Here is a 14,794-nt window from a genome sequence, read left to right as displayed (position 1 = left end):
TGGTAATGGGCGAGGGAAACATTTTTAAGCAGGTACAACTCGAGAACTTTAACTCCTGGAGTTAAAGACCAACCTTACCCAGCATGGTTCCCTGACCTTTCTCTGCTTGCTGTGATTTGAATATGGTTTGTATGCATCTCCCTAGGCTTCAGGAACTGAAGTTATTAAAAAGAGTGCAAACTTAATCTGGCAATGGTGCATAGAGATAGGGTCATTGGGAAGTGGTTCAGACGACTGGGTCATCGGAGTGGACCCTCCTAGTCTAATCCTAACAGCTTAATAAGGCGAGAGACTGGAGGATAGACACACATGCTCCCTATCTCTTGTCATGTGACTCCATGTGCTACTTTGCTACTCCGCCAGCAAGAAGGCTATCATTAGACGTAGCTGCTTAATTTTGAACTTCTAGAACTGAGATCCCAAGTAAACCTCTTTATAACACACCCACACTATTTTTTATATTATTTGGCAACAGAGAATGAGCTAATAAACTAGCCACCCCTACTTTAGGGACAGTAGAGTGTTGTCATCTCTACTATCATTGTCTTTATTCTAGTCCCAGGAATAGAGATCCAGTTCTCATCCTGAATATGACCTCATCAATTGTTACGGACTTGAAAACAGTTGCCACAGAAAGCAAACAATTATAGCCAAACTGGGAATTATTTTGTCCCCTCCCCTCCATTCTTCTTCCCCAACCAACTGGAACTACCCGCAGAGTGTTCCCCGTCCTACCTGCTGAGCAGTCAGGGCCCTGGTAGCCCTCCTCACAGATGCAGAGTCCCTCCTGGCAGTGCCCGCGCCCACTGCAGGCATTCAGACAGCGTCGCTGGCTGCAGTCCTCACCAGCATAGCCCTCTTGGCACAGGCAGGTACCGTTGGCACATTGCCCCTTCCCTGAACAGTCCCCGGGGCACCGCAGCTCCCTGCAGTCCTCGCCTGTGTAGGGCTCTTCACAGACACATTCCCCGTCCACACAGAGCCCTCGGGAACTGCAGTCTGTCGGGCAGCGCAGCTCAGAGCAGTCATCTCCACTGTATTCACTGTCGCAAATGCACTGGCCATCGACACACACCCCCCGACTGGAGCAGCCCAGTGGGCAGTAGGGCTCTGAGCAGTTCTTGCCGAACCAGCCTTCATTGCAGATGCAGCCACACGACTCAAAGCTAAAGTTGCCATGGCCGCTGCAGTGAGGGACATAGTCCAGTTGTCCTAGAATGGCCAAGGAGAAGGTCAAAGGGCAGCAGTGGCCTCTCATAAATTGTACTGGGGAGGGTTGAGCAGAGACCTATACTCATCCCTTTGATCACATCGGTGCTGCTGAGTGTTAACTACCACATAGTTTGGTGCAAATTCAGCTTAATAAATGTTTTCACCCAGTGCAATCGTCTATGCATAACACAGCACCAAAGGGGAAGATGGGTAAGACCTGGGCAAGATCTGGGCCATTTTCCTCTGTCAGGTCACCTTCAGAGCATCTTAGGTTGGGCTCCTAGAACCTAATAAGAACACTTATTAAAAAGTGTTCCCAGAAGAAACTTGCCATAGTGGGTTGTGTGTGTGTATGTGTGTGGAGGGGGGTGGGGTGGGTGTCAGGAAGCAATGTGGCTGAGCTAGAGTGTGACTATGCAAAATTCCAGGAAGAGTGACTCAGATTCCTGAAGTGCTCTAGAAATGGTGTAAGTCACACTTGCTCATGAGGTGAGGCCCTTCTCTGAGCACATGTAAGTTCTAGGGCCCTCTATGTCTTTGAGCTTGTCAAGTGTTCTGATTAGGTTAAGGATATTCCTCTGACAAAGATGTCCAGATGCCAGGTATAACTATGAGAGGGATTGGAGAGGATGTAGGCTGAGCACTGGGTCAGTTATGCAGATGGAAGTCACATGTATTACAGACCTGTCCCATCTTCTCCCTTCCTGCCATGGGCTACTGCACACTTGTCAACTCCAAGGTTTCTTCCAAGGCTTCCTGAAGCACGGTTTCAGTTACTGTTTGCTATGATACCTTCATGATTTTATATCTATATCTATATCTATATCTATATCTATATCTATATCTATATCTATATCTATATCTATATCTATATATATCTTGTCCCAGTCTTTTTGCATAAGGTTTTATGGCAAAATAATAAAGTCTAGGTTCACTCCAGTAAGCTCTGCTTCATGCAGTCCACATTGCCTAAAGAAGATACTGCATTGGCATTGCTTAACATAGCTCAGCCAACTAGATTTTTCCTAATCAGCCAATGATCTGAGTGGCAAGCTGGTGGATTCTGGAGCAGGAGAGACCATAACCATGGAAAACTATGGCATTCTCTTGTTTTTAAACTCCACCAAAAAGATGGACTCAATGAAGAACAGGAATGTGGACATCTTGATTCCCTTGTATAGTCATCACATTGCTTGTCTATAATCTGAGGAAATTCTATAAAACACTTCATTAGTCAGATTGGCCCCCTATCTTACTATGACTCGGGGAGAATGGGTCTCATCTATGGGCCCCAGGGTTTAATAACATTTTCCTCCACTTCCATCTTGAACTATCAGATTGTACAGAGGTGAGCACTTGCACCCAAGATAATGATGGCTGTTCCTTGTCATCCAGGGCCGGAACTATATGAGTCTGAGGGATCCTTTGGATGGAGAAAGCTGGGCACCAGGCTGACTGGGGACAGCTAAGGGTAGCCCTTGCTTAAAGGATGCTTACTAGGAGCCAGGCTCTCATCTGACTAGGGGAGTCAATAGTTAATAGCTCCTTATTGCTCTGATCTGTCATAATTTGTAGATGAGGAAGAAAAGGCTATGTGACTTGCTTAGATCACAAGCCAGAGGTGGCAGAACAGATCTGAACTTAAAGTCTGACTTTGAAGTCTTAATCACACCTTACAGTAAGGAACAGATGGACAAAGACAGAAAGAAATCCACTGAACATTCAGAATATTCAGCCTTTTGGAGAACAGGATAAGGGGTGTGTGTGTGTGTGTGTGTGTGTGTGTGTGTGTGTGTGTGTGTGTGTGTGAATGCACATGTCTATGTTCATGGAGTGGATCAGGACAAAACTCTCATCTTGCTGGAGGAGAGGGAAACAGGTCCTCTGAGACCTTAATGACTTCCATTTCCTCAGAGGAGAGCAAGGCTGCGAGAGAACGGACAGAGCTCCACACGCTCTAGTCAGTCAGGTTAACATGAACCGATATCAACTCAACAGCCTGTGAAAACCAAAGATGAATGAAGACAGACATCAAATTCCCTGCCTGCCATCAAAGGTGCTGTGCTGAGCCGATGTACCATTACCTGACTCATCCCTCCAAAATCAGGTTAATGTATTTCAAACTGGGTAAGCAGTGTTGAGAATCCCTGAACCGTATCCCCAGGGAATGGCTGCATTTAGATCTTACAGATGACACATTAACCGAGAGCTATATATCGGGTACTTTTTTTCTTTGACCCTGTGAAGAGATGCTGGGTTTCTCTTCCTCTCACCCCACCTCCCTCTCAGCGCAGCTCTCTCCTTCCCCACCAGGGACCAGGCTGCAAGCTCTTCAGACTCTACCTGTGGCAGCGCTTTCCTGACAGCAGTTGGTGTTGCACTGGTCTCGAAGCAACGACACCTCCCTCTCCAGCATCTCTATCCTGCTTAGCAGCTCCTGCAGCACCTGGGCTGAGCTGGCGCATGGGCAGGCTTTTTTGGGGAGGTTGATCCTGTGGGTGAAGGTGACCTGGCTTTCGTGATCTGAGGTTTGGCCTATGTATTCTGTCAGAGTATCATCTTCAGCGCTCACTTCCTGTTCAGCTGAAGCCTCCAGCCCCGAGGAGCAGAGGCTCTCCAGTGGGACGTTGATGTTATATACATGGTTGAAGACCATAGGCTGTTCCTTGCTGGATGTGTTGTAGCTGGAAGCCCCTCCTTCCTCCTCCACAGTTTGTCTCTGGACCCTTTCTGTGGTCACCTCCAGTTGACACTCGGAAGGCTTGAGCATGGATCCCAGCAGGATCAGGTTTACACCGATAAGCATGTTCTTCAAGACCACTGTTTCCCCGTCGATCCCCATCTTCTCAGCCAGAGCTTGGTTCAAGAGCTCCCTGTGGTGGCCAGCATGGAGTTAGCGGAATCTGCAAGAGAAAGCAAAGGGCAAAGGCTCAGATGGCCCCTGAAACATGTACCTGGGCACCATGGCTCTCACTCTGTGAAGTTAGAACATCCATAGACAGAAGTTCTCTGGGGCTGTGGAGGAAATTGGGAAGAGACAGTGGTTCTAAGTCAGAAAGCTGGGCCTTTGTTCTCTCAAAGACTGGATTCTTAATGGATAGCACTTCTACGTTAGGGTATTGTTAGGGCTTTAATTTCAAATGGCCCCCTCTCAAAGCTTGTTGACAGATGAAGGGTTTTTAAGAAGTGTTTGGATCATGAGTGTTTTGATTTCATCAATAGCTTAATCTGTTGATGGATTCATACGTTCACAGCATTGTATGTTAGATAGAAGAGCAGGCCACTAAAGGCATACCTTTGAAGGATTGTGGTGATTTAAATAAGAATGGCCTCTAAAGGCTCATATATTTGAATGCTTAGTTACCAGGGAGTGGGGCTATTTGAAAGGATTAGAAAGATCAGGAACTGTGGCCTTGTTGGAGGAAGTATGTCACTGGGGTTGGGCTTAGAGGTTTCAAAAGCCCATGTCAAGCCCAGAATCTCTGTCTCTGCCTGTGGATCAGGATGTAGCTCTCAGCTACTGCTCCAGCCCTTGCCTGCAGGCCACCATGTTCCCCACCATGATGATAATAATCTAAACCTCTGAAACTATAAGCAAGCCCCTAGCTAAATGCTTTCTTGTATAAGAGTTTCCTTGGTCATTGTGTCTCTTCACAGCAATAAAACAGTGACTCAAACAGGAGCATATCATCTCCAGTCATTTCTGTCTTCTCTCTGCTTCCCTGCCACCATGAGGTGAGCAGCTTTGTCCTGCCACATCCTTCTGCCGTGATGGACTGAAGCCTTTGAAATCATGAGACAAAAGAGTCCTTCCCCAGGATTACTTTTTTCAAGTCTTTTGTTACAGCACTGAAATGTTAGACTAATGTAGCCTTTTAGGCACAGAATACAACAGTCTGTCCCCACAGTGTGCACGGAACTTCTAGAACACATGCCAGAAGTGGAGGCTCTGTGGACAGCCTCTTCCACTGAGGAGAGCTCGAAGCCTCTCTTCACTTCTAAATGAAAATTAGGATGAAGCAGAGCACATAAACTTAGGGGCACTCCCAGGTTGCCTCAGATATTTATTATGAAAGGGCCTCACTGGCCATGTCAAATAACTTATCCATCAGCTCCTCTAAGCTCACCTATTAAATAGAGGTTGACTTTACAATAACCAACCAGCCACATAATGTAGTTCCAGGCAGTTTGTGATTGTTAATTATCCTTGGGTACATTCGTGATTTATCTGGAATGATGTGAGCCGAGCTTTGTTTTAATCTTCTCATTAATACAGTCCCTGTGCTCTGTGACCACAGGGTGCCTTTCTTCTGAGGTCCTGTTTAAATAGCTAAAATAATGAATTAGCTCCTCTGTTGGTTACCTAGTCACCAAGAACCATGAAGTATAATAAATTCACAGTAATAAAAATCAGTTTTACAAAAATTATATTTCCTTTCTATTCCCTGTGTAAAAGAAAAAGGAGACTTAGACACTTTGGTTCTCAAGGAAAATCAGAGCTGCTAAGAAGATTAAGGACTGAGGAACCAAGTAGCTGTAACTATGAGCCTCAGAAGAAGGTGACGAATATCAGTTAATACTCACTGGCTGTGCACAGGGCACAGATGGTGCTGAGCCTTCACACATGATCTTATCCAACCCCTAGGAGAGTCTGGAGATGATACTCATCTTATAATGGAGCAATTTCTGCTTAGAGGGGTTGAGATATGAAAGCTGGCCAGACTGATCCCAAACCCATGCTCTTAGCAACTATGCTTCAATACCTTTTTTAAAAAAGAGTGTTCAAACATGGGCATGGCGGTACACATTTTTAATGCTAGTATACGGGAAGTAGAGGCAGGAAGATTAGGAGTTCACGGCCAGAATCCCCCACATAGCAGGTTTAAGTTCAGCCTGGGATACACAAGACTCTGTTTTTTGTTTCGTTTTTAAGAAACTCTTCAATTTTTTTCTTGTCATTGGTAGAAATTGTACATTCTAGAACTTTCTCAGGAATACTAAAGTTAGAAAATTTGCTTGGGTGTGGGTGTGGTTCACTGCTTTTTCTTCCATGAACCATTATTCTCTCCTATTTCTTTCCTATTCCCTCATACATTCCCCAAATACAGGTTGAATTGCCTGCCCCACACTCTTCTGTGAGCACCCTTCTTACAGCGCTGACCATGCTAGACCATGGGCTCCCTAGGCCTGATTTTCCCACCTGGCCTGCTAAGTTGATTTGAGGCAGATCATGTCCTGTACGCAGCATAGGGCTGTGTGTTTAGGACATGAAAGTGCTCAGTATTTAGTTGTTGAATGAATGGATGGCCAGATGCACGAAAGAATGAGTAAATCGATGATTTAATGAGTAAATGCTCAGTGAGCAAAAGGTTGAGTCATTCTCCAATTCATTTAATCTCTCTCCATTAACCCTAAGTTACTTACTGTTCTCTTCAATTTCAGCTCTGGACAATGTCTAAGACTTCACTGAATTAGGAATAACTGGTATTAGTGACTAGCATAAAAATCATATCTTATTACTCAGCTCTTATGTTATATATTGCATTATTTTCTGTCCCTGTTTCTAATATTGATAGGAAGCAGAGCAGACCAGAGCTGCTGAGACTGCCAGACTGTCTGGGATCAAACCTCATCCCCATAAATGTTTATCTATGGGAAGATCACTTAACCTCTCTGTGAGCTGTACTGTCTGTAGAGTAGACATAAATAACGGTACCAACATTATAGGATTAGAGTGATGATTCTACCATTATCTATATAATACTTATTAAGTACCTAGCATTGACTGAAATAAATAAATAAATAAATACTGTTTTCAGACCATTTGGTTCTTCTTCTATTTAAAGACTCCCCTGAATTTGCAGAGGCATGTAAAATGCCTTATTAGTTGGCATCAGGAAAGCCCAACTCATAGTTTATCCTTGAACAACGATGATGAGGTTCCAGAACTACTGTGGGAGATGACAACTCATTGGCCACATCCTGATAAGATAAACCCACCTTGGGAAGAGATGGACTGACATGAAACTAAATTGACCTCGTAGCTGTAAGCTCTTCCCACACCCCTCTCATCTGAGGCTATACTTGTCTCCCCACCTTGAATTGCTCCAGTCACTACACTCTTGGATTTCCCTTCTGTTCTTCTGTCATGCAACACCCTCCCAGTGACCTTGCCAACAGTCCTTTACACACACATAAGGCCTTGCTATCTTTCTTAAACTAAACTTTATCTGGATTCATATTAATATTGCTGAATACTATTTTCTTATGGAAGGTGTGAAATTGTTACAAAGCACTTAATACAGATGTTTGGCCAATTGTAGATAGGAAATAAATAAAAGAATAAATGATATTGTAAATGAGAAAGAGGACCAATGACTGGAAAATAATGAGGAAGAAAGATGTTAGATTCTATGTGTAGGTCCAAAACGACCATTAAAAATTGTAGAGAAAGAGAAAGTTAGAGTTTTATATGAGAAACATGGTCAATATTTTGGTCAATAACTAAACTTATGCAAGTAACTCAATCATGTAATTTTTATAAGCCCAGATCTTTTTTAAAACTTAGATTTTATTAATTGAAATTCAGAGTGAAAAATAAACAAGGGGCTTGTCTGCCCTTACAGCACCAATAATTAATCATTTCTGGGTGACTAGAATGCTGAAATAATGCAAATCTTGTCATATGAGGAAGAGAAATTTAGCGTTTTACTTGGAGAGGTGAGAACATGGGAGGTTCATATATTATTTTATCACTCATTCATCTGACAAGTATTTATTGAGTAGTTATTAGATTCCTGCCCTGAGGTTATGGAAATTACATCCATATATATGGAATTGGAAGGGTGGAATATAAAGGAACAGAGTAAATGAATACCAAACAATATTATACATACAAATAAATTACTTGATATTTGCCATGTGATAATATCATATGACACATACATCTGTGTTATTTTCAGTCAGGAATAGATAGCCATTGTGGAGGGAAAAAAATTGATGAACAGAGTTTTGTGAGTTAAGAAGGCGAGGCTCATGGCCATATTTATAGAGTGATATCCTGAAAGGCTTGTCTGCTCAGATCACAGCTGAGATCTGAGATCTTGACGAAGTGGGGTAGGGTGTCTAGCAAAAGAGAGGGGATGCACAGCACAACTATAGGGAAGAGAAAATGTAGGGGCTCTGAGGCAGGGGTGCTCCTCAGGAGTCTGAATAACAGGGTGTCTGGGGTGGGGTGAGGGAATGGATGTGGGAGGGCCCTGCAAAACATTGCCAGGACTTGGTGTTTCAGTGCAGAGACATGGTCACTATTCTCAAGTGCTCCCCCTATCACTATCAAGTGCTCCCATTCCTTGAGAAACTCCCAGTCTCAGAGAGGAGAAAACCACAAGTATGCCGGTGTGTGGTGATGACCATGACTAAGGAGCATGCTGGCTGTCCAGCGAGGAAGGTTACAGGACAGCTCTGTCGCAGGGAAAGTGACTCTCTCTTGCCGACAACAGAGAAGGCGCTGTTGGCCAAATATTTCTGGCTTGGCTTTCAGGCACACAGTAGGACTAGATTTTCTAACCTTCCTTTGGGTATGTGAGACCAGTGAATCAAAAGGAAATGTTGATTGTCCCTTCCAGGATGAGGCATCAAGTTGATCAGCCGGCACTTGCCAGAAAGTTCTCCCTTCTGTGGTAGCTGGTTGTGTGTGAGATGATGGTTGCTTGATGTCACTCTGGGTCCCCAAGTGACTGCATGAAACAGAAACCCTCACTCCATTCTAGTTTGACTGTAGTACATCTTTTGGTTTTTGAAGTACAGCTTTTGGGATTGATTTTTCTCACACATAACTTAGTCTACCCAGAGATAACATGGGCATGACTCTTAATAGATTATTCTCTAGGTTAGAAGGAAAAGGAGGAGGAAGAGGAGGAGAGAAGTTGTTCATTCTAGAACTGCACTTGCTGAAACTGATATTCAGACATGGTTTGTTCAATGAGTGTGTTTAAAGGACTGCCTGGTGCTAACAGATCAGACCTTTACATGGCACAAGGGCCTGGAGAGGCAGTTTCCATATGTAAGCAATAGCTTTCTTAGTAGGGTGAGCTAGTGTCTCTGATGGCAGGTAATGAATTTCTGGTCATTGGAGGTCTCCAAGTTCAGGCTAAAACACTCCTTTGTGAGAATGCTGAAGAAGGGTTTCCATTCATCAGAGGAGGCTAAACAGGACTAAAGTCAATGTCAAATATCTTCCTGGTATTTTACAAGTCCATGGTCTTAGTGGGCTTTTAGGGATAAACCCACTATCATATTGTGCTGGTTCTTTAAGGGTTTCCATAATAGAATCCCATAGATGGGCAGCTTAAAACAGCAGCACGTCAACATCAAGTTATCTTCAAGACTGTCTCTTCCCCAGGGCTCTACAGGCCTCTGTTTGTTCCTCTTTCTGAGCTTCAGCTGATGACCTGCATGCCACGGCATTTCTTGCCTAGTAGATGTATCGGCACAATCTGCCTGCCTGAATATTGTGATCCGAGTCTTCACATGGCCATCTTCTGAGACACATGCTGCTGTGCTATATTGGGGTCCCAGCCTATTCCAGCTTGACCTCATCTTAACACAACTAACCATATCTGTAATGGGCTCACTTCCAAGTGGAGCCACATTTTGAGGTGCTGGGAGTCAGGGCTTCAACCTAGACACAGTGAAGGGATGACACTCAACCTATAGCAAATATCAATAGTAACTGGAACAAGCTATGCATCCACCTTTATATAATAAAGTATTATAAGTAAAACTTTATTCTTGCAGTAACACTTGTAAGCTAGAAAGGGGTGATATTTAGGACATTGAAGATATTTATGGCATGCGTATGACTTGGGAAGTAACCAATCAGAATGGGGCATCCACACATGAAAATGAGACATTAATCACTCTAGTTCATTATGGACAGGCGACCTCCTACGGTGATTTTCTGTGATGGTAGGTCCTCTTTTTATTTCTATTTTTTAAGATGGAGAAAATGAGCACCAGAAAAGGCCAAGTAACTTGACCAAGACTGAATGACTAATGAATAGAGGAGCTGGCACTGGACCCAGATCTTGCTGACCAGAGCCTGGGTGTTCACTGCTGTTCTATAACCAGCTTAATTAGCGGCCACATACTGTTCTCGTGAAAAGAAAGACTCGGGGCTCTTACATTATCAACACTCTCTTCTCCCAGGTTCAGATTTAGGGCTTCTTGACAGCCGTGACTTTTAGTTTAATGTTTTCTCCACAAATCCAGGCTGTTTCCCTAGAAATTGCTTCAGTCTCTCCTCCTTGGGGGCAAGCTTTTCTGATGGCTTTTGATTTATAAGCACCCAGCCTCCACTTGGTCCCAAGCATCAGGGAAAATATCTCTACCAGTAAACTTTACTAGAGGAGAGATAGGGAGGCAGCTTTTAGACCTGCTCATTCCCAGGAAGAGCCTGCCTCAGACAGCCATTACAGAAAGCCAGAGCCTGGCTGCTTGGCTCCTTCTGGCTTCCTTCTGTACTCTGAGCTTCCTCTGAAGCTCACAAGTCACAAGCCACCATGGACCAAACCTGTATGGGGCTGCTTCCCTCTTAATCTGCTTTTCTAGAACGAGGCAGAAAAGGGGTGGGTGGGAAATAAAGGCTTCTAGTCAAAGCAGCTATAGCAGAGGAGGGCAGAAACTAAGGTGTATGAAGGGCCTGCTCACCAAAGATGCCCTTAGCTTTTGCCAAATGCATGTCAGTAATTATTTCAAAGCGGCTTTTCTTCCTGTGTCCCTGGAAGCTTCCCCTCCCTGGCTTCATTCTGCACTTCAATTTCTGACATTCTGCACATTCTGACCCCACTCCTCATTGTTACCGAGAATGCTGGTCGTTATGCAGGAAGTTGCTTTTGTCCACATTTTTTAATAATGGCGGAGTTTTGCAAATTTTTCCAGGGAGACCCAGCCTCTCTAAAGGTGACTTAGCAGCTCCTGTCTTCCTTATTGCTTCCTATGTAACAGGTGGTAGTCAGACAAACTAGTAAGAGTCAAAAACCAGAACCCAGAGGGTCTGTTAAGGATATGGACCAGTGGTAGAAGACAGGGTCACTGCAGTCTGAGTGTTCGCATTCCCCTCTCTGCTCCACACATTTAATACTGAAATCCTCACTTCCAAAGTGACGGCATTTGGAGTCATGGGGCATCGCCCCATAAGTAGGACAAGTGAGCTTATAAAAGCCCCTCTAGGGAGACCCCCTCAGTCCTTCCACTATGTAAAGACATGGCTGGAAGGTGCCTCAGGAGAGCCAGAGACTAGGCCCTTGCCAACCCATTGGTCTCTGCTTCCTGTTCCCTAGAATGGTAAGAACTAAATTTCTGTTGTTTATAAACTACGCAGTCTGTGATATTATTTCACTGCAGCTGGCAATGGAAATGGAAGGAAAATCAGAGGAGGAAGGCACAGAAGGGAAGACAGAGAAGGAATTAGGAAGGTGCCTGGTTAGCAAGAAAAAAAAAAAAGGCAGGAATTCTATAGTTAGGGTGAGAAAACATAAACCTGAGGGATAGATAATAACACTCCAGGTTCAATGCCACACTAACAGTTGTGAACAAGATAGATAGCCAATGACCCTACAAATGAGAGTGCAAAGGAGTTGTGGTAATTCGATAGATTGATATTCAAGAAATCCTGTGCTCCTATTGATTTCATTTCCTCTGCTCCAGCTTCCTTATCAATATAATTATCATGGCCAGTAGCAGAGGTGTCTCCGGGCAATTTGTAAGAGGTGGATAACGGGATCGTCCTTAAGGCTGATTTAGTGCTGAGTTAATGAGGCGCTCACTTGTCTCTAGGGAGGTCTGAGGGGAGGCCAGGTCACCCTAGCTGGGTTGAAGCTCTTCTACGACTTAAAGTCCTTCTGACAGGGCTCTTCTTTCCCTGCCCCCTCCCAACACCCTCCTCTGGCTTTATTTCTTCACACTGAAGAGATCTTTGAAGGTTATAGAAAAATATTCTATGAGTCATCTGCTTTCAGAGACACAGTGAAGGAAGGAAAGAAGTGGTCACAAAAGCTGGAATGAGGTTGGGGACAGGAGTGGAGGGCAGAGAGAGAGAGAGAGAGAGAGAGAGAGAGAGAGAGAGAGAGGGGAAGAGAAGCAGCCAGGAGGCAGGTGCATGGCGGAACAGGTCTCCCTCCACCTTTTCCCCCTTCTTTTTCTTTTTCCTTGGTCAGAGATGATGGTGGGGCAGAGGGACCTCAGGGTGAAAAGAGGAGAGAATGGGTGTACAGGTTGTTGGGTAGGCAAGGATGGAGCATTCCCCTGGGGGTGGGTAGCCAGTGCTCTGCTTAGATTTTCTAGCTTCTGCCAACCTTAACTCTCCACTCAGTCCCTAGGGGTGATTTATAAACCAGAGGCGTATCTGTGGGAAAATGACACTTTGTGTGCTTTTTTTTTTCCCCCTGTAAGTTAGAATTAGTTTAAAAATAGTCCCCTCTCTGCCACTGGGATGCTCTGTCACTCAGAGAAGGAGGGTAATTATGAAAGACGAGGGTGTAATGTGATTACAGCCGGCCCCATTGTGTCAGTGGAGGCAGAGCTGGGCTGCTGGGAGAAGGCAGAACTGGCTGTCTCCATCAGCACTGGGCCTTTATTGGGCCTGTCAGATTTCTGAAAAGAACCCGAGGGCAGAAAACTCCCAGCAGACAGGACTCCATGACTGGCCAGGAGTTGACAGAAGGACCAGGGGTGGGGTAAGACTGGGCCTGGCTGGGGTGTTCCCACCCACCGGGCCTGTCTACCCAATGCCCCCAGTAATGTGCACTTTGATGTGTCCACATGTGAGGGTCTGTAGGAAGAGTCTTTGCTTCAGCACCTAATGGATCCGCCTTCATTTGTTGGCACATGTATAGAGTCTAGTGTGTACCAGGCTTCATGTCAGTGTGGATTACAAGTACTACAGTGACTGGGAAGGGAATCTGGCTGCTGATCTTGTCCTCTGGCTCCATCTTGTACTATCCGGCAGAACTCTAATTGCCCTGACCTCCCAGAGCAGCTCCTTCTTCATCTGAAAAATGGGGTCTTGAATAGCAATCAAGGGGATGATAAAGAGAGTGATCAACATCTCTAGACTGGAAATGCAAGGGAGGGGAACGTCATCCAGGTTTGAACCCCTGCTTCAAAGCACAAATGGCAGGGCTGGGCAAAAGCTATTACTGGGGACACATTCCTTTTTGGCCACTGTAGCAGACAAAAAGTCTTGTCTGGGAATTTCAGCTTCAAAATTATATGATGTATGATCTTGGGGTTTTTGTGATTTTTTTTTTTTTTTGGTAGCTAGACATCCTATTTAGGTGAGAATTTAACCAATTTTGTAGTCTCTGGAGACTTCTCAGCATCTGTTGAGCAACTGACAATTCTATATTATATATGGCCCCATTTGATGCTCACAGAACCTGATGGGATTATTCCTGTTTTATTTATGAAGCTTAAGTCTGGGGTTTCTTTGCACAGTTACCCACAGGAAGTTAGAGCCAACCAAAGTGCTGGACCATATTTCTGGTTCTTACTTCAGGAGTAGAGGTACAGCCTTTCTCCCCCATCAGCTGCCCCATCCTTTAGAAATAGGTAGGACATAAATAATGGATTGCTATTTAATCTTAACCAGTTTGGTCCAAAGTTCTTTGAAGAGCCTGACCTTTCTCTATCATTAATGACTATTTCTCATCTGTGTTTCTTCAGCGTGGAGAACAGCGTGTCACCATTTGCTGTTCAATTATTCTTCTTGAAGACTCACATTACCTTTCATCTTTCTCTTCCCTCCATGTAATAAACTGCAAAGAAAGTTCTATTGCAAGAAAGATTGCCAGCCAGCTTGGAGCCCAAACTTACGGTTTTCCTTCCCAAGATTTCTCTTAAAGCAGATTGAGCAATTGGTTTAGAATATAAGAAGTGGTCTCTCTGCCCACATGGAACTTATCATCTAGAAGTGAAAAGATACTCATGAGCCTAAAGAAGAAGATAGGGTACTCTGTTTTAGGGAATTCAATGGAAAAAAAATCACTTTTAGTGAGCATCCCACAGCAGGTAGAGACCAGTGTGGGAGAGGGCTTTCAGAAACAGTGGTATCTCCATCCAGATGTGAGGGTTGTGGGTAGGAATGGTGCAGCATCTGGGGCAGAACTGTAGTGTGAGTAGAAAAAAATTAGAGCCCTAAGACTAAGTGCAAGGAAGTCTGGCCTCCAAAGGGATCAGTTCTGTCTTTATGAAGGCTTAAAATCCAGTGCATGCATACCTGTGTGTGCCTATCAGAAAAGGGGCTGGCCATGCATTAGTGATATTTCCAGAGCCTCTTGTGTGTGGACTAGAGGGTCTTGGGGGCCAAACTGGGACCATAACTTTTAATAATTATAACTATGGGAACTAATTGCTTAATTTTTAAGACCGCAAAACTGTTTAGAAAAACAAATCTTAGAAGAAGTTACTTTTAAAAATGATATCTACCCCCATATCCAGAACACCACAGGAATTCATCTGTTCTAAGACTACCTAATGACAAGCTCACATATCAAGTTCACGCTGTTTCCAATTATATGGT

General features: G+C 44.3%; 1 protein-coding gene across 3 annotated transcripts in view; it reads right to left on the bottom strand.

The window, feature by feature from the left end:
- The window catches only part of Tnr (tenascin R), a 403,889-nt gene that overhangs the window by 79,389 nt on the left and 309,706 nt on the right, over window positions 1-14,794 (bottom strand). For 2 of the 3 annotated variants that reach the window (XM_052737334.1, XM_052737335.1), the window contains 2 exons: window positions 3,556-4,115; window positions 736-1,212 (listed from right to left, as the gene is read on the bottom strand). In XM_052737334.1, coding sequence (XP_052593294.1) covers window positions 736-1,212; window positions 3,556-4,054 — 976 coding nt within the window. In that variant the 5' untranslated portion in view covers window positions 4,055-4,115. Of the gene's footprint in view, window positions 1-735; window positions 1,213-3,555; window positions 4,116-14,794 lie in introns of those variants that run through there. The other variant, XM_052737337.1, reaches the window with a different exon arrangement.

The sequence above is a fragment of the Peromyscus californicus genome, unplaced genomic scaffold (assembly GCF_007827085.1).
Source record: "Peromyscus californicus insignis strain IS unplaced genomic scaffold, ASM782708v3 Scaffold_14__1_contigs__length_90479793_seg_2, whole genome shotgun sequence".
Lineage (NCBI taxonomy): Eukaryota > Metazoa > Chordata > Mammalia > Rodentia > Cricetidae > Peromyscus > Peromyscus californicus.
This window is presented reverse-complemented; position numbering and strand designations above follow the sequence as displayed.